We start from the raw sequence: 25,978 nt of genomic DNA, 5'->3' as shown, positions 1-25,978 counted from the left end.
ATACAGTCCAAAAAAATGAACACTGAAGTCCACAAAGGAAGGTATTGGCTGAAACAGATTCCCAGGAAAGGAAAAGCTCCAAACAAATGAAGAAAGGTGAAGATCAGGTGTGCCCAGGAGTAGAAATGAATCCACCAGACAATATAGTGAGAGATGGCTCCTTACCAAATAGCTCTTGCCACTAGATTATAGGTGGCTGAACGCTCATATGAAAGAGAGATCCTCCAATGTAGTGGAATGGCCAGGCAGGAGCATAGGTCACTCTCTCCGGGGACAACCAATCATAGGTCACAGGGATATCCAGTGTATAGCCATGGAAATAAAAAGGGGAAACACTCCCATAGTGCATTACCAATGTATAACTTTAATAAATAAAAAGGGATGCACTCACATGTAAAAACTTTGTATGTCAGCGGAACAAACAATGACATGCAGCCGCAGCGTTCCTGCAGAACATTCCTCCTCGGATCATGGGTCACCCGGCAGTATGGTGGAGAGCTAACGCTGATGATCCATCCAAACACCAGGGACCAATACGAACTCTCACGCCATCAGGATAAACCACTACATGTTTCGTGATAACTCACGTCCTCTGGGGGTTGGTCCTAGGACGAAACATGTAGTGGTTTATCCTGACGGCGCGAGAGTTCGTATTGGTCCCTGGTGTTTGGATGGATCATCAGCGTTAGCTCTCCACCATACTGCCGGGTGACCCATGATCCGAGGAGGAATGTTCTGCAGGAACACTGCGGCTGCATGTCTTCATTTGTTTGGAGCTTTTCCTTTCCTGGGAATCTGTTTCAGCCAATACCTTCCTTTGTGGACTTCAATTTTATCTTGCAGCATCATCTGTAGTGAGAGAGGCTGTTCTGACTGAGCAGAGCACTCTGTGGAAAGTGCTCTGATGATGCCCTTTACAGGACAGTCAGCTCCTCTGAGTCTGACGCTGCTGCTGGGAGGGGGGAGGTCAGGTCCACCGTCGGCTCCCATTTTCATAGAGAAGGAGCTTGTGTAGTAGGCTGGAGGTCTGAACTCTGCAGGAGGAGGGGGTTTGAGATAACGGATGTGACAAAAGGTCAACGTCACATCCCTTTCCAGGCCCTCTGACACTGCGGCGCTCCAGACTGTGAGAAGGCTGGGCAGAAGAAAGTAGCTGACAGCAACTTCTGCTGTAATATAATTTATTGTTCTAATCTTCCATGTTCCATCTGAGACAGAAAGAGTGAGCTTTGCTAGAGAACAGACAGCATATAAGTAAGCTCACAATTCATAAAGTCACAGACCAAAAATAACTAATTAATTGCCATCATTTTTATGTTTTGCAAAATACTAATGTACATAAAGTTACACTCCATTGGCATTTATTTTTTTTTTTAAATCACTGTTTTGAAAATATTCCCAAGATATATTTAGTATTGGTTATTTATCTAGTTAGATTTCTAAAATAGGTTAGTTATCTAAAATAACTATTGTCTGTTTTTGTTCAATAAATGTTATTTACAGGTGTGCAATTTTTTTCTTGTTATTTTTCTTATTTTTTGTGATTTAGGAAATGTCCCCTGTATTTCTTATATCACTTCCTGTGACATCACGCATAATTATGCAAATTAGCACGGCCAGTATTTTTTTGCAAGATAGGTGGCAACCCTAGTTAGGAGCTGTGCTGGAAAGTGCAAAATCTGCATAAAAACTAATCAGCTTGCAGGTTTTTTTTGGTCAAAGCTTAATTGAACAAGCTGAAGTTAGAAGCAGATTGGCTACTATGCACAACTGCACTCTTCAGTTTTAGTAAATCAAGCCTTCTGCCTTTCTAATCTGTTGTCTCCCTATACAGTATACTCCAGAGTCTAGGGGGGAGGGTGACCTCTACAGGTGGAACAAGGAATTGCACCTTGCCCCACAAATCAAGAACAATCAAAAACAATAAACTTCCTGTAGTTTCCTGATGCCCTCTTACAAGCTGACAATGTGGTTTAGGCTGCTTTATTTCATCCATCAGAGACCATGCTATGATCATATAGAATGAGAGGTCAGAGAACAGTATTTGTGAAATCATAAGTTTATTGTGGTAAGATAGAAAAGTTTAGTGCATGCATGCATTGTACAAATCTGGAACACAGTGTAAGGCTTTATACGTTTAAAAAAAAAAAGGAGAAAATGCCTGCAGTCTGCAAAGCACTTCTTTATTGCATGAGCACATGGAAAGATAACATTTCAGGACCATGCAAGCACCCTTCATAAGGAATAAGATGCCTGATGTAGGCTCCCTGAGCGGTGCTGAACTACTGTATTGTGCAATGCAATAAAAAAGATCTTTGCACTCTGAAACAAGCGTGCTGATGATATATCTGATTCATGTTATATACTGTGACCAGCCAGTCATTGCAGCATTATTTTAACCATATGGTTGATTCCAGTATGGTGTTCAAAAGGAATATACTTCATTGTCGTACATCAAACTTCCTTCAAAACTCAAAAAACTTCCCTACGAGAGCTGTCTGCTCCAAATGTTCCTGGTACATATCAATAAACCTGTACACACCGTCAGGACGCAGGATATGCGGTAGCAAAATGGGTGGGCCTTAAAACCATCGCACATGCGTCCATGAGGAACAACCATTCTATTCCAAAAGCACTCACTGCAGAAAAAGAGATGGAAGACATGGGGGAAGATGGAGCAAGACCAGGGCTTTTTTTCAGCGGGAACGAAGGAACAGAGGTGGGTACTGGGCAGAGACAAGGGTTGACTCGGAAGGGGGGGGGGGGGTTCCTGCACCTATTCTCTGAGAAAAAAAGCCCTGAGCAAGACTGATGTAGAACAGTATATAGAAGGGATGTCTACAGACATTGTAGTATATAGAGAGAAGAAAATGTAAAGAAAGAGCATTTAATTAGCAAAAACTACCCAAAAAACTCACCAAAAAAGTCATGTCTAATACCTTTATCCCACTGGCATGATTTGGTGCATCAAGAATTTGCCTGCAAGACAGAGACTTCCTAGGCTGGAGTGGAAAGGGTGCAAACAAGGGGAAAACCTAATATTAGGAATAGTTCAAGGTTCCATTCCCACCTATGCAGGTACAATGGTGCAAGTGTTTTTGTACACTTTTGTGCGATTTTGCACATTGTGCTTAGGGCAGCCCTTTCATTTCAATGGGGTGCCCTACATGCGAAAATCACACAAAATAAGTGCTTGACCTCTTTTTTTTTTTTTTTTTATTAAATCTCACTGCACAAAAACACATGATACTTTATTAGCAAGGTGTATTTAGGTTCAATTAGGAATCAATAACCCTAACGTATGCCTGCAAAGGGATGCATTCCAGCAACTTACAATTGTGAACCTAGTGTAAGGGTATGTGTTAGGTATTCCAGGGGTTGGTTTCAGGCTGGATTCACACTTACATGAATTGGATGCGGGTTTCTCTGCATCCAATTTGCATGGCAGGAGACTGACCGGCTCTCAATGGAGCTGATTCACACAACTCCGGGGTTGCTGTGATCCACATTTGGAAAGGGTCCTGTGTGTCTTTGGTTCTGATTCAGGTGCAGATTCAGGCAGAAATTCAGACCTGACGGACCCCTGCTTTGAGCTATGGCCGCAGCATGTGTGAACCCAGCCTCAGGGTTAAAAGGAAGGTCATTGTAGGGGATACAGCAAAAGTGAGTGTTAAGGTTACAGCCAGGGTCAGAGTGAGAAGGGGTCTCCCAGTTCTGAAAGATAATGTACTAAATGTAATTAATGTTAAATAATGTATTATGGTACTAATGTTTTAAAAACACTTGCTTATATTTCAATCGATCAGTGAATTCATTTTAATTGTCAAGTTACCTTTAACCCCTTCACAATGCGCATGACATATATGTTGCATCTAGGATCTGAGCACTGCATATGTGTTCTTGTTTTTGCGATGGGAGCATGCTCCCAGTACAGATACTGGGCATCACCGAGAGCCTCAGGTATCCTATTAATGATCAAGAATCAGGAGTCCTTTGATTGGTTATCACAGTAATAGGTCACTGAGCAGCCTGCCCCTGTTGTTTTTTTTCTCCTCTGAATGGAAAGATACATTTTATTGTCCTTTCCTTGCCAGGGGAGAAAGTTTGTAAACAAACAAGTGTGTGTTAGTCCCGGTTCACATTTGTGCGATGCGGGAACGCTGCGAATATGCAGCGTGATCCCGCATCGCATCCGCACCCCTGGCAGTTCACACTGCCATATACGATATGCAAGGGGTGTCAATTAAAAGTTAACAACACCCCCAGTTGCGATCGCATATCGCAGTGCGATCTGCAAGTTCGCACACAGAATCGGATCGCACTGGTGTGAACCACTATGTGATCCGATTCTGCTGCGGATAAAAAAAAGCCTCATGTGCGTGTCTATTGCAGATGCGGTGCGAATTCAGCCATACAAAGTGTATGGCTGAAATTCGCGCCGCACATGAGATTGCATGTAATTTAGGAGCAGTGCGTTCCGAATTACATGCGATCTCCGCAATCGCACAAATGTGAACTGCCACTAAAGGTCCTTTCCCACAGAGCGGACCGTTTTTTGATCCGCTCCGGCACTTTTTTTTTTTTTTTTTACGGACACGGATGACACTTGTGTCATCCGGTCCATATGTCCGTTCATCATCCCATCCGTTTGCGGATGATATACGGACATAATGTATGTCTATGGGGAATGCGGATGTCAGCGGATGACACCGCTGACATCTGTTTTTGCGTCCGTTCCGTTTTTTTAAACGGAAGAAAAATAGGGTTCTCTTCTGTTCCAAAAAACGGAACTGATCGGGAAGGACGCAAATCGGATGTCAGCGAATCACATGCAATGTCTGACATCGCATATGTGTGAACCGGCACTAAAACAACTCTAAATGCATCAGCACAATTTTGACATGTGTTAATAAAACTGTACATATCATCACTACTACTTTGTGCATCCAGATGGATGATACCTTGTTTTTTTAGGACAAATTGGGCTTTCATGTGATGGTAAATGGTAATGGATATCTCCTAATTTTTCTTTATTATCATAGAAAAAGTGCCCCAAAATAGTAAAAAAAAAATGTTTTTAATGTAGCTGTATATTTCTTGGTATATTTATTGACAGCCTGACAGGGCTTTTTTTCTGCCGAAACATGGTGGAACGGTCCACCACCTCTGGTGCCAGCCCCGTCCTTGCCGCTCACTGCTGTCACTTGAAAATAAGAGAGCTCCGTTCCTTGTCTCCAAGTGACAGCGCAGCTCTTCCAGCGGCACACAAAGAACCCTCCCTGTCCTGTATATCTCCATAACAGCAGAGGAGGGGGTGGGCTGTGGCGTAGGTGAGGGGGTGGTACCTCAATCCAGTTGGCGCCAGCATGCCCAGAGTTTCTTATGACCATCTAGTGTCGCTGCAAACTATGGTCTTCGGCAGGCAGGAGAGGTGGAGTGATCAGACAACGTCCTCCTCCTGCTCAAGTTCCGCCCACCAATGGGCAGCAAGCGGCAACAGGCTGAACGATATAGACGGCCTCCTCCATTCTTCCCTCTACTCTGCACAGGTACATTCTAGAATAAATATACAGTGCCTTGCGAAGGTATTCGGCTCCCTTGAACTTTGCGACCTTTTGCCACATTTCAGGCTTCAAACATAAAGATATAAAACTAATTTTTTGTGAAGAATCAACAACAATTGGGACACAATCATGAAGTGGAACGAAATTTATTGGATATTTCAAACTTTGTTAACAAATAAAAAACTGAAAAATTGGGCATACAAAATTATTCAGCACTCTTAAGTTAATACTTTGTAGCGCCACCTTTTGCTGTGATTACAGCTGTAAGTGGCTTGGGGTATGTCTCTATCCCAGTCTCAGGTCTTTTGCAGACTCTATCAGGTTTTCTTCCAGAATGGTCCTGTATTTGGCTCCATCCATCTTCCCATCAATTTTAACCATCTTCCCTGTCCCTGCTGAAGAAAAGCAGGCCCAAACCATGATGCTGCCACCACCATGTTTGACAGTGGGGATGGTGTGTTCAGGGTGATGAGCTGTGTTGCTTTTACGCCAAACATAACGTCTTGCATTGTTGCCAAAAAGTTCGATTTTGGTTTCATCTGACCAGAGCACCTTCTTCCACACGTTTGGTGTGTCTCCCAGGTGGCTTGTGGCAAACTTTAAACTACACTTTTTATGGATATCTTTAAGAAATGGCTTTCTTCTTGCCACTCTTCCATAAAGGCCAGATTTGTGCAGTATACGACTGATCGTTCTCCTATGGACAGAGTCTCCCACCTCAGCTGTAGATCTCTGCAGTTCATCCAGAGTGATCATGGGCCTCTTGGCTGCATCTCTGATCAGTCTTCTCCTTGTATGAGCTGAAAGTTTAAAGGGACAGCCAGGTCTTCGTAGATTTGCAGTGGTCTGATACTCCTTCAATTTCAATATTATCGCTTGCACAGTGCTCCTTGGGATGTTTAAAGCTTGGGAAATCTTTTTGTATCCAAATCCGGCTTTAAACTTCTCCACAACAGTATCTTGGACCTGCCTGGTGTGTTCCTTGTTCTTCATGATGCTCTCTGCGCTTTAAACGGACCTCTGAGACTATCACAGTGCAGGTGCATTTATACGGAGACTTGATTAAACACAGGTGGATTCTATTTATCATCATTAGTCATTTAGGTCAACATTGGATCATTCAGAGATCCTCACTGAACTTCTGGAGAGAGTTTGCTGCACTGAAAGTAAAGGGGCTGAATAATTTTGCACGCCCAATTTTTCAGTTTTTTATTTGTTAACAAAGTTTGAAATATCCAATAAATTTCGTTCCACTTCATGATTGTGTCCCACTTGTTGTTGATTCTTCACAAAAAAAAATCACAGTTTTATATCTTTATGTTTGAAGCCTGAAATGTGGCAAAGGGTCGCAAAGTTCAAGGGGACCGAATACTTTCGCAAGGCACTGTATATATAAATATATATATATATATATATATATATATATATATATATATATATATATATATAAATAAAAAGCAGGCTTTCCACACAGCAGAAGAACGAGGGAGCAAGATAGAGCCCTGTGTACAGTAAGACTGCAGTGTGACCTACTATTTGTGGCTCAGCAGTTTCTTCTACAAAAACTAACTTGTAAAACTTTATTTTACAGGAAGTTGGGAGAGAATAGTTTCTACAGAGGGGGTGGACTGGGGGATTCACACGGAGTGATTATCTGTGCGCCATGCAGGACAATGCTTTACCGGAACAAGGATGAACAGGTGTTCCATGCATCCCTGTGCCGGAAGTCCCATTGTTATCTGCTGGGACAAAAGGGCTGTACAGACATGGTCGCTGTTCCCATTGTAAAATTGGTGCGGGAGTGTACAGGCCCAAAACACTCAGGGTGAGTTCAGGGACAAGCACCCACACCAACATGGATGTCATATTGGGACGCAGCGGCTGTATCCATGCAGACACCAATAGGACTGCTTGTATCAGAACACCCATGCATCACTTTGTGGGTAAACATGGCCCTGTACAGGGCACAGATCAAATCTCCCATGCGAATGAGGCTTTAGGGCTGTGAAGGGTGACCTTTACTGGAGGTGGAGGAGGGATTTGGGCGGCTGGGTAAGATCTGAGCTGGGGTGGATATGAGCTTGAGGAGATGGGTTTGTACTGGCTGGAGGGGTCATTTTTGGCTGTATTCTGTACAGTGGACTGGGCATCACTTACTGCACTCTGCATTACTTACTCCCGACCCCTGCACTCCATGCATTACTTAGTCCTGACCCCTGCACTCTCTGCATTACTCACTCCTGACCCCTGCACTCTATGCATTACTTAGTCCTCACCTCTGCACTCTGTGCATTACTTACTCCTGACCTTTGCACTCTGCATTACTTACTCCTGACCTCTGCACTCTATGCATTACTTAGTCCTCACCTCTGCACTCTGTGCATTACTTACTCCTGACCTTTGCACTCTGCATTACTTACTCCTGACCTCTGCACTCTGTGCATTATTTACTCCTGATCCCTGCACTCTCTGCATTACTCATTCCTGATCCCTGCACTCTATGCATTACTTAGTCCTGACCTCTGCACTCTGTGCATTACTCACTCCTGATCCCTGCATTCTATGCATTACTTACTCCTGATCCCTGCACTATCTGCATTACTCACTCCTGATCCCTGCACTCTATGCATTACTCACTCCTGATCCCTGCACTCTATGCATTACTCACTCCTGATCCCGGCACTCTCTGCATTACTTACTCCTGACCCCTGCACTCTCTGCATGACTTACTCCTGACCCCTGCACTCTCTGCATTACTTACTCCTGATCCCTGCACTCTCTGCATTATGTGCTTCTGACACCTGCATTCTCTGCATTGTTCTTTATTCTGTGCGTTACTTTAAGACCCTCCCACTTATCCATTTAGTCACACTCACCCTTTGATGTAGCACGGCGGGCGGGGGTTCGTGGCTGAGTTCCTGCACCTATTCTCTGAGAAAAAAAGCCCTGTTTATTGGTACTACCATAACCTTCCACCAAATAACAACCCTAACCCTGCTGAGAAACCAATCAGTTTCTAACCGCAGCTTGTTCAATTAAGCTTTGACAATAAAACCTGGAAAGTGATTGGTTTCTATGCAGAAGTGCGACTGGTTGTGCATTCCCTACCTTTAGTAAACAACCCCCTAACTGACACTGATACTAATAAAAAAAAAAAAATCAGTCAAAAAAAAAAAGAATACTGACCCTGACCTTGACCCAAACCCTAACTCTGGCACTGACCTCGATCAAACCTTGATCAAGGTTTTTTTTGTATTTTTTATTTTATTTTTTAAATTAATATTTATTTATTTATTTTTTACAAACACTTTTTTTTTCCCATGTGAATGGAGGAGAGATACATCTTATCATATATTGTATCTCTTTCTCCTTGCAAAGAAAGAAAACATAGGGCCGGGCTTCACAGTGGCTAACCACTGTGATAGCCAATCAGAGGCTATCACAGCAATCAGGTGACCCGCAATCTTGATTTCTTTAGTCTTAGTACGGGACCCGGGGGGCTCACGGTGGATCCTGGTCTCTGTACTTGGAGTGCTTTAAGTGGCGCGCTCCCAGCACGTAGGGAGATACGCAAATATGCAGCCCAGTCTAGTGGGGCCGCTTATTTGTGTTACGTCAATGTGAAGGGGTTAATAATAAGAAAATAGCTAGATCAAGGTTTGATTTAGGTCAGTGCCAGGGTTAGTGTTAGGGTCAAGGTAGGGGGTCAAAGGTCAGAGTCACTATATTTTAGGTAGGATTTAATAAAAAACAGCATTTTTAAATTAGTATCAGTTAGTGTCACTGGTGTTGATTTACTAAGACTGGAGAGTGCAACATCTGGTGCAGTTCTGCATAGAAACCTGATTGGCTACCATGCACAGCTGCACTTGATTTTGCCCTCTCCAGCTTTTAGTAAATCAACCCCAAAGTGTTTTAGGTAGAATAAAAAAAAGCAAAAACAAAATGCTCACTATTGTTTCTGGGCCCTACCACGGGTACAAACAACAAATAATATACACAAATATGGTATTTCAGCAATCATCAGGCACAGAAGAATTTAATCTGAGTTATTATTTGATGGTAAGTTATGGTAATAGCAATAAATATACAGTTACATTTAATTTTTTTTTTTTTTTACTATTTTGGACCATTTTTCCTTTAATAAAAAATTTAAAAATCTGTAAATATCCATTAGCATTTACCACCAAATAAAGGCCAACTTTTTCCTAAAAAAAACAAGAATAATCCACATACACTAAGTAGTTGCAATCATATGTACAGTTTTACTAACACATGTCAAAGTTGCAAAATTTGTGTCTGGGCATATTGACCTTGGTCAAAAAATTGGATAAAAAGTTGCTTAGTTCGTGTGCTGTGCCATTGTCTCTTATAACATCTCAGCATCTTCAACAGCTCTCACCACCTGTGTTTTGACCCAGGTTACGAAAAGCAACGAAATACATAGAAATACATACAAGGGAGCTGCTGAGCTTTACCTTTCTAACCTATGCTAAAATGACACCTGGAATCAGAATGGTTGCTACAGTCATACAATTTTCCTTTCTGGCATTTTTAATACATGACAGTGTTCCACTTCCTACACACAAGGCGCAAGCAATAGGTTTATACTCCATTTTCAAGCAATGTGATGGGTCTCAAATCAGGACACATCACTGTACAATATGAAGGCACACCTAGAGGAACCCAGACAACAAAGTGGGGCCAATAAAAGCAAGATCTATTCATCATGGATCAGTTTGCTACTATAGGGAAGTCTCAGACGCTCTTAAGAATCTTTTTGGCTTTAGTATTAGCTTCCTTTATTCGGTCTTCATTCACTACAACCTGGAAGGAAGAAAACAAGACTTTAGATTTTGCACTTTTTAAAGGAAATTTTATTTGTCAGTGAAGATCAGATATCCATAGAATTTATTGAAACAATGTTAAAAACAGTTTAAGTTTTTAAATTCAGGTTGCCAAAGCTAAGCAATTAAAAGTAAAAACTCAATAGTTTAGGTGCCTGATTTAAAGCTGATTTCCAGCTTGGCCCAAATGAACTAGTTAAAGTGAAACTAAAGCTGGAGATCTGTTTTAAGCTTACAACTCTGTAAGAGAAAGTTAGATAAAATCCACAGTAAAATAATCCTTATAAGGTATATTCCACCGTAAAGGGTCGAGAATCGAACCCCAACATTCCCTTTGTTCTCTGTAACTGCATAAAATCCCCCGTGCACCTTACATACTCATGGAGCTTCTCCCCCAGTCAACTAGTAAAGGGTCTAGATTGCCACATGAATGACAGCTCTAAATCTGTAGGAACTGCTGACTTCATGATGGTGGCACCCAGCAACAGTCACAGGTCGTTTGGATGTCTACATGAAAAAATAAGTTAAATGCACATATAATATTATGGGCATTTTTTGATTAAATAAATAGTCTTCCAACAGGGTCTCTTTAACAGGGCACAAAGAGTAAGTAAGAAAATTCCTTTGCTATGGGTTTACATACACTTTAAAAGGGGTTATTTTTTAAAACCTTGCATAGCAAATTCTACGAGTTAAAGAGCATGTACATTCATTCTGTGTGAATGATGCAAAAAAATCAAAGGGGTTTATTTACTAAAGGCAAATCCACTGTGCACTTGGAAGTGCACTTGGTAGTGCAGTCACTGTAGATCCGAGGGGGACATGCAAGGAAAATAAAAACAGCATTTTTTGCATGCACATGATTGGATGATATAAATCAGCAGAGCGTCCCCTTATTTCAGATCTTCTCCTTAGGTCTACAGCGACTGCACTTCCAAGTGCACTTGCAGTGCACAGTGGATTTGCCTTTAGTAAATAAACCCCAATGTTAGGCTATGTCCTATACTTAACAAATGTTTTATTTTTAATTTAAAACAGAATGTATCACATTTGACCACTAGATGGCGATAAGTATCTTAGGAAATTCCTATGTGCCGTCTAGTAGCAAATGTAGCATTCTCCATTTTAAATCAGTGAAAAACATTCAACAAGCACAATGAACAATGTTATAAGTGTGGCGCCAACAACATAAAAAATACAAATGAGTGTATATAAGTACAGATACCCCTTTTAGTAGATGGGCCCACCTTCGAATCAAATCAGAAAGTAAGGTGCTACTATACCACTCTAGAAAATGGGGCACAGAAAATAGCCTAATAATGTTTTTTTGTTTGTTTTGCCCAGTTGGCACAGAAATAATGTACATGCACTTTCAACAGGCACATTTCTAGGTGGATTTTTTATAAATACACCCCATAGTCAATCGTGAATTAGACCACAGAGAACCTTCACTAAGATACTGTTAAGTAGAACATAAAGGAAAAAAAGAGGATTTTTGTACTTACCATAAAATCCATTTCTTTGAGTTCATTGACAGACACAGCACTCTATATTCAGAACCATAAGGTTATATTACCCCCTACAGGAGAAGGACACTAGGCAGAAAAAGACTTGGCTACGCTAATAGGCAGTCCTAGCTTATATACATCCCCCTCTCTGCTATAGGCCTTCAGTTTAGTAACAAGCAGTGTCAGAAGTATTAAAACTCCATAGAGGGGTGGGTGCTGTGTCCGTCAATGAACTCAGAGAAATTGATTATACATAAAGTGCAGCTTCTAACCGTCTTTGTGTTTAATAAAAGTCAGCAGCTACATAAAGTGTAGTTGCTGACTTTTAATAAACACACACTCACCTGTCCCACAGTCCAGCGATGTGGCCGGCGAAAGCCTCGGTTCTCTCCCTCTTCTCCCCGCGGCGCCGGCATCTGTAATGGCGGGCACCCGGCTGTGACAGCTTGCGGCTTCACATCTGGGTGCGCGCTGCGCATGCATGAGTCGCGCTGCATGTCCTGAGTGAATGGGCAATCTTATGGGACCTGGGATGTGTCCCAGAAGATTGCAGGGAGGGAGGGGGAGAGAAGCACTTCCACTCGGGCCACCTAGCGGGTACCTGTCAAATCTAGGTACCCACTCCCCCTCAAAAAAAAAAAAAAGCCAAATGTGGTATATCATGGGGTCAGGAGTCCTTAAAGCGGAAGTTCCATTTTTGGATCAGAGCCGCTAGCACACTTTGTTCTGTCCTGGTGATTGACATAAGCCACTACCATGCCATTGGCCGACTGGATCCATACCGATGCCCCTGGAGCCGATCTGTCCAGTGATCCAGGCACAGCCTGATCGCCCAAATTTGCAAGACGATGATCGGTAGTCTGCAATCCTCCAGCGTCATACAACCCTGAGCGGAGCTCAGTCCCAGGACACATCCCCACCCGGACAGACTGGCATACATACTGACCACTGTTCTATACAAAGGGAGAAAAGATTTGCCCTGATGAAGAACCGGAGAGCAAAGCCACAAGACCAGGGAACCCCTGGTTTCTCAGCTCAACTAAATTTGATTGTCCAGAGACTTTGGACACTTGTTCAATTTTACCAGGATCTCCCTTTGAAGGGACCTCGTATAGAACTGTGCAAAAGGAACCACATTGAAGGTAGACAGCATTAGGCCCAGCACCCGCATGCAAGCCAGGAGGGAGGACCATCTGCTGGACAGAAATAGTCGATGATCTGCCGCATGCAACCTCTGGAGTTTGTCCAGAGGAAGGAACACTCTGGCTAGAGCTGAATCTAGAGTCAGACCCAGATAGTCCAATTTTCTGGATAGAATCAGAGCAGACTTCTGGTAGCTTAGAAGCCAACAAAACTCTTTCAGGGTCTTTATAGTGATCTACACATCGTCCATCAAGGCAGAAGATGACTCCACTCGCAAGAGAAGGTCGTTTTTGTAGCCCAGTAACGCAATCCTCCGCTGACGTAACAATGCCAGAACCTACGTCAGAGGTAAGACCAAAGGGTAATGCCACGAACTGAAAGTGTTCCTCTCCCACAGCAAAGTGGAGGAAACGCTGATATCAGGCACACATTGGAATGTGCAAGTAAGCATCAAGTAGGCTATAAAATCCCCCTGATGTAGTGATGTCACTACTATGCAAATGGACTCTATTCGGAATTTCTGTACCCGCACAAAGCAGTTCAGGGCCTTAAGGTCCAGAATTGGACAGACCTTGCCCTCCTTCTTTGGGACCGTAAACAGGTTTGAATAAAAAAACACTGCACTGCCCTGAAGAGAGCTTGCAAGCGGTCTGGAGACAGCCATACATTGGAAGGGAAGAACCTTTCCGGAGGGCAAGAACTAAATACTATCTTGTAACTGGACACATTTGTCGTATACCAAAGAAGTCTACGGGCCTGGAAACCAACAAAGGTTTTAAACCCTTGTCAGTGGACCCCCTGAGGGATGAAAAGAAAAGTTTTGTGTGTTGAGAAAGACGAGGTTCTTACTCCTTTCCAGACTACGAAAGAAAGGTGCCCCCCCCCCTTAATGATGTCACCAAGGGTAGCCCCAAACAGGCGATATCCTTGAAAGGGTAAATCAGTCAGAGCTTTTTTTTTTATAAGTCTGGTCCACAGACCAACACTTAAGCCACAAAACACGTCTAAGCACCACTGCCGAAACAGATAGCTTAGAAAACAAGGGAGCCGCATCCAAAGAGGCATTGCATGCAAACTGCAGCCCTGGACCAATTGGTCCGCCAGCTCAGCAAAGGCAGGGGGGAATCTGCTCATCCCCTAGATCATGGCGCAAAAGTTTTGCCCACTCAGTTAGTGTTTGTGACACCACGGCGGCAATGGCCAGGACTGACCCCAGTGCCGAACCAGCAATAGTGAACATATTGCTGGCCACATACTCTGCCTTTCTGTCAGCTGGGTCCTTAAAGGCCAGAGATTCCTCTACCGGAATCATGGTTGCCTTGTTCAAACTGATGGGACAGTCCACTTCTTGAGGAGTGACTCTTCAAAGGGGTACCTCACCACAAAGCGATTAGGAACCACAAAGGGGCGTTTTGGATGCTCCCAATCCCTATAAACAAACCTGTCAAAATAGGATAGATAAGGGAACAACTTTGCCGCGTGAGATGGCTTGTGAGTGCCAAAGGAGCAGCCACCTCTGCAGCAGCTTTAGCTGCATCTTCCATCTTCAAAGTTTCCCACACAGATGTAATCAGTGTGTCAACCAGCGCCTTCTCGTGTGCAGCTACAGGAGTGGAGAATTTATTCTCACTATATGATAGATCAGGGAGCATGGCGACAGGCCCCACAGTATGGTCCACGTCTGCGGTGGCCGAGCAAGATTCAGGATCTGACGAGACAGATGGGGCAGGGGGAGATTTTTGCTAGCCCGCAGCCCAAAAGCCACCTCCACCCCAGAAACAAAGTACTTCAGGATTGTCATAAGTGCATCAATAAAGGGTTGGGACCCGAGGGACCTGCTGCCTCCAAGAGGGGGTCAGCTGAGGAAACATGCTCCTAAGACCTCATAAGGCAATGAGGGATCCAACCAGCAAAAAGCCTCTAGCACCGCTAGGGGATTCACCCACCTAGGTCACCGCACTTGTATCACTACTGGGGCACCTGAAAGCAGAGCACCCAACAACCTGCAGCAGAGAGAGGGAAGGACCCCATCAGAACTCGCCACCCCACCAGAGTAGCACCGGTCTTCATCAGAGATAGCCTGTAACCATATGCAGTGTCCAAGGGGAAAGGAAACCCAGGAGTCAGCACCAGGGGAAAAGGAGGAGCCCACCCAGAGGCTCCACTGTCATGGCTGCTGCTCCTAACGCACATCGGACCAACCAAATATGGCCGTCGGATTACACAAACATGGCCACCTGCCATAGAGAATCACACAGGCCCCAATACAGTGTCGCCAACTACGGCAAAATGGCTGCCCCACATGGCATCCATGAGGCTTCCAGGGACCCAGAAAGGACCCCTGGAGCCCAGGCCACTTCCAAAAAGGAGGGGGGGGATCCGGGCATAGGGCCAACATAACAGCCAGCGTCCACCCCAGCCAGGACTACTGTTCTGTTGGCAGCATGCCTGACCCCCCCCCCCCCCACCACAGGTACATAGCACCACGCTATCCCGGAGGGGGGAGTGGGGGGTACACCAACATAAAGTGGGGACAGGGGGGAACGAGGGGAACATGCAGGTCCGACCGTCTCAGGAGGGTGTGCCCGTGTCAGTCCCAAACCACATTCAGGAGGCATGCAGGGGGAGCGGGGGAACATGTACTCACCATACCAGGAACCAGGCGGGCACCACTCCAGACAGAACATCCTCACCACCAAAATGGGGGGGGGGTGTCAGCCAGGAGAAACTCTGCAACTCGGGCCAAGGCCCGGTTGTTTGCGACCTCGCAAGACCAGTGGGGCTATGTCGTGGCCAACCCAGCGCAGAGCTCTGGTCTGTGCATGTTTACTGGCCAGACTGGGGGGACCACTGGATCTAGATATCCAGCCCATCGCCAAGTCCGGCAGTTGATTGTAGATCTCACAGGAAAAAAGCCAGGAGAAAAAAGCTATTTAAAAGGAAAAAATTGCCAGGACCAAAGATCTCGGCAGAGAACTAGGTCCTTACTTCTGACTAGGTAGAAAAAAACTGAAGGTCAATAGCAGAGATGGGTATGTATATGACCTAGGACTGCCCATAGGCATAGCAAAGTCTTTTTTCTGCCTAATATCCTACTCCAGTAGGGGGCAATATAACCCTGTGGTTCTGAATAATAGAGAGCTGTGTCCGTCAATGAACGAAACAGAAAATCAAATTTTCTCTTTCATTCATTGATGGACACAGCTCTCCATTATTCAGAATCACAGGGACGTTCCAAAGCAGTGCCAAACATAAGGGGTGGGACAACAAAAAATCCCAAGGCTACACACAATAGCCAACCAGGTGAATAGTAGCTCAACAAAAAAACAACTGGAGCCCAACCTGAACAATACACCCCCAAAGAGGGAGCAGACCCTCTAAACAGCAGCCTCAAAAACCTTGTGGCCTATGTCTCAGGAATAGGTAACAACGACTATTCTGTATTAAAATATTTTCAATTTTGAGGTTTAAGTTTTACCACTTGTGTTCTTTGCTGTCTTACACACCCTGATGCTCTTTACCTATTTTCAGCAATATCTTACCACAAGTGGTCACCAATGCCTACTTTTCTAGTGTTTATAACAACTTTATCACATCTACCTTTGTGTGCCCCCAACTTCTCTTACTAACCTTTTCCATGATTTTCTCCACTTGCTTGTTTTGGATGTCAATCTCATTTCCAACATCCAGAGCCATGCTACGGAGATTGCCTAGAATGCTCCCAACTTGATTTAAATTTTCTTCCATTTCATCTTCACGAGGATCCCTTGTTATTCTGTGGAAAAGAGTCACCAGAGTTCAGCATTAGGGCACTGGAGCAGTGGAGAAGAGAATAACATGGCATGCTGTTGACATATATTTGGTGGCAAAGCCTTGATGGTAGTGATGATAGTCATGTATACTAACTGGGTTCCTGGCCTCTTTTAAATAAATCAAAACTTTTAATGCAAGCGGTCCCAAAAAGTTAGGCAATCCAGCTTATGACCTGACAGAGGTACATCACAACAGTAACTGATTAGGTGTTTGATGATGGTGAAACATAGGATGAGGTTTAATATATTATGTAGGACGTTCAACCTGTTAAAATTAACGGAGTTTCCCTGAGCTGCTTTGTTTAAACCTTTTTTTTTTACCTTCGGATGTAACTACCACTCATCATCATGCGCTCTCTTTCATCAGCAACATGAGAAGGCTGGCTGGAGATTACTTCATCATTGGATTTACCCCACACGGTTTTGTATGTAGAGCTGTTCATTAATCTAACATGGTGCAAGAACCAAAAACAGGACAGATAAAAAGAGAAAAATTATGAAGGAGATAAGGAAAGGTTATCAATGTAAAGCTTAACTTATACTTTGGTGATACCACTGTGAACATGAATGGCACTTTCTTGAATCTCTTTGAAATTCCTGTAGTATGTCATTACCTCCAGAATTACCAGCAGCCACACAGGAACTGTGGGGAAGTCTCCTTGACAGGGACACAGATAGCAATAAAATAAAAACTGGACAGTCTAAAGCCCCTTACACACGCTACGAATTTCCGCCAACCGGTCGTCCGTTTTTTGTGGCATGCTAGTCTGATGTGGAAAGTGAAGAGGTTTTTTTCATACAAATTTTCCCGTACGACAGAATTCTACTTCAGAAGTGATGTCAGTCATGTGTTGGATTGCTTTGTATGTGTTCTTTCGTCTCTGAGCATGCCTAATCTTGCTCTTAAGATTTTTTTCCGTCAAAATCTGTACGAATGATACGAAAATCAGACGTCGTATTATGGACAACAAAAATTTTATAGCCTGCACATCAGGATTTCGTCAGCCGAAAAGTCGGAGTCGGCTGTCGAAAGCACCATACTAACAATCCGAAAATCGGCAGATCGGTCGTCGGACGAATTTTCCCTTCCGAATTTCTTATCGTGTGTACGGGGCTTTACTCTCTTCCCATTCTACCTTAACCTCAAAAGAAGTTTTGGCTTAAGTTTCCCTTTAAAATATGTAGAGGATAAAGGAGTTTTAAAGTTGGATAATAACAGTGCCTTAGAGTTGCTGAGTTTTTTTTTTTTTAATTCTTTATTTGATGTTTTTGCACTCATACGGACATACATGGTTACAGGGATACATAAAGTGGTGGCTCTATTTAATTTCACAGAGTTCTAAATTTTTAACCTTTGGGGTTCGTGTTTCATTAAGAGCAAATTAGAACCATACAGAGGCACCAACCATGTAAGCTAATTTTGTAAAGCAATACATTTTGTTTACAACTGCAAAAAATACGACATCATGTTAAGGATTAAAATAATATTTTATTACATATAAATATTTAATGAGCGTCAAAGTTATATTTAGTCATTTATTTTTGTATATCACATTTCCATCAACCTTTCTAGAGATAAGGCCAAGAAAAAATATGAGGTTGCTAAATTATGTAGGACAGGGTATATTTAAAGTGGAATTATATTGAAAAAATTTGATAATACAGTAGGAAGTGTTTTGGGTAATGGAGACCTTGTGTGATTCTTCTTCCAAAATAACTGTATTCCCCTTCCTGCTAGTAAAATTGTGATAGTGTGCACATTGGCAGCGCAGCATTAACTCCTGACATTTGTAAAATGCCAAGACTGGAAGTCAGGTGTTAGTGTGATGTGGGCTAGAGTTAAATAATCAGTGGTAGCCAAATGGCCAAAGAAAGAGAATTTCATTCTGGAAGAAGACAAGAAAGAGATAACAAGGCTACTGGAGCGATAAAGGGGCACATACCTGTCATTGCCTAATAAGTCCAAAGTCCATTATGTGCGGTCCTAAATGCATATTATGGCAAAGGCTTTAAAGTGGGATTTAGGGCAAAGCATTTTTTTGTTTTTGATAGAGATGGGACTTCCATCGGGATTTTGTTGCCGTCTCAGTGTCCCAAAAACACATCAAGAAGTGAGGCAGTCCCTCCAAAGTCAGGGAAGGTATACCTTTATTCAGGCCCATTGCTACAAGGCAGGCAAACCAAGCAATTGCTTGGGGCCCCGAGCTGTCCTGGGGCCCCAAGACAACGACTGGTTAAGAATAAATGCAACGACACTGTGTGAGGCTGTGAGCGCCCCTTTGATCGTCAATGCAGTAAAGTGCAATGACACTGTTATTGGGATCTCCCTCAAGGGGGCCCCTCTCTGCCTCAACAGGTTTGTAAAAAGTCTGATAAGATCTGCAGACACAAGAGAGATCCCTGGCCTACCAGGTAGACTTTATGCAGAGTATGGACCAGCCCATGGACAGTGCAGACTGACAGCTCCTACTGTATACAGATAGCAGGGCTCTAAATGCAATTAAAATTCCAGCAGCTGGTGTGGATGAGTGAGGAGCAGATAGCATCAGGGTGAGTAGCTGCTAGGACCCTCTGCTTCTACATCTGCCGAGTGCCGACAGGTCTGAAAACTTCTTTCTTTTTTTCTATCTCCCTTCTAATCTTAGTCTTCCTATGTCTCTTTTTGTTTATCTGTCCCCCTCCTCTCTCTTTCTCTCTCCTTTCTTTCTTTCTTTCTTTCTTTATTACGGTATATCGATCTATCTATATATCTATCTATATCATATATGTAAATATATATATATATATATATATAGATACTTAAACTGCATGGCTATGCTGTGGTTCCTGTAGGCTTTGCGTGTGTGCGGGGGGTCGGGGGGGGCTCCATGTCCATTTTGCTTGGGGCCCCCAAATTCCTTCAAACGGCCCTGCCTTTATCCAGAATCACAAGAAAAAGTGTCCCTTACAGGCAGTTCTCTTCCACCACCAACCCCATCCCCATCCCCATCAGTTTCAATGACACTTGCCAGATTTTTTCATTGCCACATGGACACCAGGGAAATGCTAGTAGTGTAGAAGTCAATGGGTGGAACCACAGCACAGCAGCAGATGACTCAGACATCAACACACCTGGAAGTGTGTTGGATGCTGAAGATAATGCTGGCTGAGTAAGGATTTCAGGAAAGGGTAGTATTACAGGTAGGTATCTTTAAACCTAAAACATTCCTTTTGGGACTCTCTGCCCCTCCCCCTCCCCCCACCCAATCCCTAAACATTTTCTAAAACCTCTAAAAGCGATTAGCTCTAGAGTGTAAACTGTGCCAAAGTACTTGGCGGCACTCAAGTGGAAAAGAAGTGAGCCTCCCTCCTTGGTCAAGCTACATACAAAGATCCTAGATGTAAAGAGGATGAGATGTCTTACAGCCTCTCAGAATAACTCCCTAGACATTCACAATCAAACCTGGGAACTGTGGGATCTTTTGTAGATGCCACTCACTTGATCTACTCCCTGCAGATTCAGAACTGAACCTGAAGTGGGGTACACGGTCATGTATGGCCCAGGGGTTGTGGGGGGCCATGGCAGTTGGGGGGTATCTCCTGCTTTCATTCTCCCCACTATCTTGTTTTCGTTTTACCCCTCTTGAACTCTTCTGTTTCCATTTTATAACCACTGCAGGGTCCACCTACATGAAGATAATTCTCCATTGATGCGTCCCTCCCTTCCCTTAGAGCCAGGGTGCCTAAATCCCTGCAATAAAGCATGGTGCCCAGGGCAGCCACCCCTCTTGCTCACCCCTTCTCCCGGTCCTGCCTGCATGGTTCCTAATAAATCCTTCCCACTAGAAGCTAGACTAGCAGCTCCTTTTACCTATTGTTTATGTGACACTATATTGAATGATTTATACCAAACTGTTTTTGTTGTCATGCCACCTCTTTGTACCAAATAACTTGAAATCCTTGTACCCATGCTACTTGGTTGTCTTATTTTTTTGTGTAAAAATAAATAAAAACTGTCAATAAAAAAAAGAAATCTCTTCTTTTGCAGGCTGTGTGTGTTCTTAATATGTGTGTGTTTTCTGTTCCAATAATTTCTAATTTTTTTTTTCTTTGCTGTGTTGAACTGCATCAGGTTAATATTGTTCTCTAGTATACTGATATCTAGTAGTGGTTTAGGCCCACTACAACTCGTTTACCATGTCATTTGGTATTTTCCTCTGTCCTCCCCTCCTAGTGCTTCTTAGTTAGGTCCTAGCTGCACCCTCACAGTTTCTTACACATCTTGCAGAGACAGAGCTTAGGAAAGTCTTTGTCTTAATACACTTCAAAGACTGGAAAAACCTCTGTGCTGCAATTACCTAAACTAAAATGTAATTGGATTCAACACCTGTGTCTTTCAAAGGTGTGCCATAAGGTAAACAACATGAATTGGATACCACATCCTATTCATTTTGTATATTAAAAAAGTGCAAATTGAACTGGGAATTTTTATCTTTGTTTGTCTCATGTGCCAGCCTTTCCATGTGTTCTTTGCTATGAAGGCCAGTTATAGGTGGGGGCAGAGGCCATTTTCTTTGTTGTTAATTTATACTGGTGAGTGGACATACTGGATGCCTTTGCTGTAATACCATTGGCTGGGCTTCCATTATGCCCCCAAGTACCTTTAGGAGGGTTGGGCCACCTCCAGGCTCACCTGCCCCCTATCTATCCATTCGCTTGCATGTTCTTCCACTGTGAAGACTCTCATAAATTTACAAGAGTTAGGACTGCAGGTAATACAGGGTGCCGTGGAGTGGCCCTGCAGCTTACACATGCATTTGCAAATGTGTGCTAATTAAACCCCTGTTTTGACGCAAACCGTTAGACAGGTTCATTTGGTTGGAAAGCAAACTGGTTAGCAAATTGAACTGGGAATTTTTATCTTTGTTTGTCTCAACTAGTTTGCAGATGCTACGACTTGAAGTCGCACAGATATGAACAGTACTCATTAGAAATCATTGAGTATGACTTGTCATGCGACTTTGCAGTCCCACGACAAGTCGCACAAGTGTGAAAGGGGCCTTAGTGATGTTCTCAAGTCAACTTAGACATGGTAAATTGTAAATACAAGCACGTACCTGTCACAACACGAGCATAGCCCACAACATTTCCCCATATCAGTGAGGTTCTTCTCTGCTTCTCTCATATCCTCATTAATCTGCTCCAGGCCTGTATCAACCCGCTCTAGCTGCTCTGAAATCATGTAAGATAGATAATATAGAAATATATAGATAGATAGATAATATAGAAATAGATTGGATATATAGTGATTGATTGATGATATAAATCAAGATAGATAGATAGATAACAATATTTATAATTAACGTGTAAGTTCACCTTTTCACAAAAAATGAAAAGGTAAACTAGCACACTACACCCTCCCCACCCCATTCCCCCGGTCCCCGCTGTACAAACCTCTGTCAGTGATTAGCTCTCACTGTCCACCACACAACTGATGCAGCAGGCAAGGGATTTAAATGCTACAGCCTTCTGGCCCTTCTTTCCTTAGGGACAATGAGACAGATCAAAGCAATTCTGATTGGTCAGCACTGACATGTGATTGTTTTGACCAATCCCAATCAGAATCTCTCTGATCTGTCCTGGCATTCCAGAGGAAGAAGAGCTTTCAAATCCTTGAACCACTGTGTAGGCAGTGATAGCTAATCATCAACAAAGCAAGAAAAGTGGGTGCAGGGAAAGGGGGGGGGGGGACTGTAGGGTGTTAGTTAATCTTTTATTTTTCGTGAAAAGTTGATATTGCAATTTAAATGGTAGATGGATAGATACAGTATCTAACAAAAGTGAGTACACCCCTCACATTTTTGTAAATATTTTATTATATCTTTTCATGTGACAACACTGAAGAAATGATACTTTGCTACAATGTAAAGTAGTGAGTGTACAGCTTGTATAACAATGTAAATGTGCTGTCCCCTCAAAATAACTCAACACACAGTCATTAATGTCTAACTCGCTGGCAATATAGTAAGTGTACCCCCAAGTGACGATGTCCAAATTGGGCCCAATTTGCAATTTTCCCTTCCCGTTGTCATGTGACTCGTTAGTGTTACAAGGTCTCAGGTGTGAAAGGGGAGCAGCTGTGTTAAAATTGGTGTTATCGCTCTCACTCTCTCAAACTGGTCACTGGAAGTTCAACATGGCACCTCATGGCAAAGAAATCTCTGAGGATCTGAATTGTTGCTCAACATAAAGATGGCCTAGGCTGTTAAAAAGATTGCCAAGACCCGGAAACTGAGCTGCAGCATGGTGGCCAAGACCATACAGCGGTTTCACAGAACAGGTTCCACTTAGAACAGGGCTCGCCATGGTCGACCAAAGGAGTTGAGTGCACATGCTCAGTGTCCTATTCAGAGGTTGACTTTGGGAAATAGACGTATGAGTGCTGTCAGCTTTGCTGCAGAGGTTGAAGTGGTGGGGGGTCAGCCAGTCAGTGCTCAGACCATACGCCGCACACTGCATCAAATGGATCTGCATGGCTGTCATCCCAGAAGGAAGCCTCTTCTAAAGATGATGCACAAGAGAGCCCGCAAACAGTTTGCTGAAGACAAGCAGACTAAGGACGTGGATTACTAGAACTATGTCCTGTGGTCTGATGAGACCAAGATAAACTTATTTTGTTCAGATGGTGTCAAGCGTGTGAAGCGGCAACCAGGTGAGGAGTACAAAGACAAGTGTGTCTTGCCTACAGTCAAGCATGGTGATGGGAGTGTCATGGTCTGGGGCTGCATGAGTGCTGCTGGCACAGGTACAGTTCATTGAGGGAACCATGAATGCCAACAGCAGAGCATGATCCTCTCCCTTCAGAGACTGGGCCACAGGGCAGTATTCCAACATGATAATGACCCCAAACACACCTCCAAGATGACCACTGCCTTGCTAAAGAAGCTGAGGGTATAGGTGATGGTCTGGCCAAGCATGTCTCTAGACCTAAACCCTATTAAGCATCTGTGGGGCATCCTCAAATGGAAGGTGGAGGAGCGCAAGGTCTCTAACATCCACTAGCTCCATGATGTCGTCATGGAGGAGTGGAAGAGGACTCCAGTGGCAACCAGTGAAACTCTGGTGAACTCCATGCCCAAGAGGGTTAAGGCAGTGCTGGAAAATAATGGCCACACAAAATATGTAAACTTTTGGCCCAATTTGGACATTTTTACTTAGAGGTGTACTCACTTTTGTTGCCAGCGGTTTAGCCATTAATGGCTGTGTGTTGAGTTATTTTGAGGGGACAGCAAATTTACACTGTTATACAAGCTGTACACTCACTACTTTACATTGTAGCAAACAGTGGCGGCTGGTGCATTGGGGGTGCAGGGGCGCCCCCCCCCCCCCTATCCATGCGTCTGGCCCCCTAATCTACATGCGGGGCGCCGGACGAAGGGAGTTCAATGGGGTTTTTTTTTTAACCATGTGATTAGAGCCAGAGGCTCTAATAGGCTAAAAAAAAGGGTGGGCTTGGGGCGCAGAGCACTGTGCCCCGAGCCCACCCAGTTGTGTGACAATAGCGAATGGAAATTCGCTATTGTCACACGGATCCTCCTCCTGGGCAATCAGGAAGTGGGTTCTGAGAAAGGAGAAGCCATGCCATTGGGCATGGAGGAGGAGGGAGGAGACGCAGAAGACAGGGGGAAGAAGCCAAAGCCATCGCCTGCTGCTGCAGATGTCCAGGCAGGGTGAGTGAGTTGGGTCCTGTCCTGCTGTGGCCCGGGGGGGGGGGGGTATGGTGTGCGGCCTGGTGTGGTCCTGGGGGGGGGGTGTATGGTGCAGTCCGTCTGCCACCCCCCGGCCCATGGAGCACCAGTCGCCACTGGTAGCAAAGTGTCATTTTTTCTGTGTTGTCACATGAAAAGATATAATAAAATATTTACAAAAATGTGAGGGGTGTACTCACTTTTGTGAGATATTGTATATATATATATATATATATATATATATATATAAAACTCTAAATAAATACAATGAAATAATATGAGTATATGGGGTGTACTCACTATTGTGTGATACTGTAGATCGATAGATTAGAGAAATACAGGGTTTTCATTGCTGACTTCCCTCTACAATATTATTTGCTTGGCTGTCCCTGGCTTCAATACTTTCTGGGTCACTGCCCGGATATAAGCATGCAGATTTAAAGTTTTATTGAAGCCTGTGCTACAGGTCATATCACAAAAAAGAAGCCATTAGATTAGAATCACAGCCAGATAACTAAAGTTTTTTTTTTTTTCTTTTCAGAACTAGAATCAGCAATGGGATCCTCTGTAGCAGCATACTACAGGTTCCCTTTATTAGCACTCTTTTAAGCTTGTCCTCTTGTCTTGTATAAATTAGAGAACGATTCTACCATGTTCATGTTTAGGAAAAAAAATGTTTTGTTGTGCAACAGACAAAAATCTAATATTTGTTATTTTGAAAGCCAATTCAAAAATACGTAAATAGCTACACAGTACATAGGACTGAAAAAGACCGAAGTCCTTCAAGCTCAACATATTCTAATAGTAACCCTGACCCCACCAATGGCAGTCAGATTAATTCTCTGAAAAACTTCCACCAACAAATCATCGGAATTATAGGTGGTTTTGTCATTTCTAGAAAGAAAAAAAAAAGTTGTAATTCCCCCCTGGGTGATCTATGTACATTGCAAGGATTTTAACAAACGTTGTTGCAGATTGCTACCTTTTGTGATTCTGAAGAAATCCCTGCTGGTTTCTCTGTGCTCATGTGGGAAAGTGAATCTAATGGGAGTGGTTTCATAATTATCAATCAGCTGCAGCACCTGCAGTACACTACTGAGGAAATCTGCTGGGTCTGCATCCCTTTAAATTGTTCCTATTGGGAGTATATCATTCTGAAAAGTCACCTCAGTATATAACACACAGACAAGTTCAGGGTCGGGGTAGCTTCTAACACTAATTTCACCCCTGATGAAGATGCAAGCCAACGCATACATTTTATATACATAATATACTCCACATGCACCTCGGGCATACAAACCACTAATTATATAACTTCTTTTTTTATAAAATAATGTGATTGAAGACCCCATGAAACAAAATTGTCAATCACTGCTC

At 43.4% G+C, this 25,978-nt stretch overlaps 2 protein-coding genes across 2 annotated transcripts in view; one reads left to right on the top strand and one right to left on the bottom strand.

Annotated features, from left to right (window-relative positions):
• Positions 1 to 25,978, top strand: part of LOC309559345 (cytochrome c oxidase subunit 7A2, mitochondrial-like) — a 361,900-nt gene that overhangs the window by 25,978 nt on the left and 309,944 nt on the right. The window lies entirely within an intron of this gene.
• Positions 10,101 to 25,978, bottom strand: part of LOC309560053 (synaptosomal-associated protein 25-like) — a 37,770-nt gene continuing 21,892 nt past the window's right edge. The window contains exons 5-8 of the mRNA XM_082263561.1: positions 21,971 to 22,085; positions 17,196 to 17,321; positions 16,693 to 16,837; positions 10,101 to 10,391 (exon numbers count right to left, since the gene is read on the bottom strand). Coding sequence (XP_082119687.1) covers positions 10,323 to 10,391; positions 16,693 to 16,837; positions 17,196 to 17,321; positions 21,971 to 22,085 — 455 coding nt within the window. The 3' untranslated portion in view covers positions 10,101 to 10,322. The remainder of the gene's footprint in view (positions 10,392 to 16,692; positions 16,838 to 17,195; positions 17,322 to 21,970; positions 22,086 to 25,978) is intronic.

Source organism: Pelophylax lessonae, assembly GCF_965119305.1.
Source record: "Pelophylax lessonae genome assembly, chromosome: 7".
In the NCBI taxonomy this organism is placed as follows: domain Eukaryota; kingdom Metazoa; phylum Chordata; class Amphibia; order Anura; family Ranidae; genus Pelophylax; species Pelophylax lessonae.
Note: the sequence above shows the minus strand (reverse complement) of the source record. Positions and strands in the feature narration are given on the sequence as shown.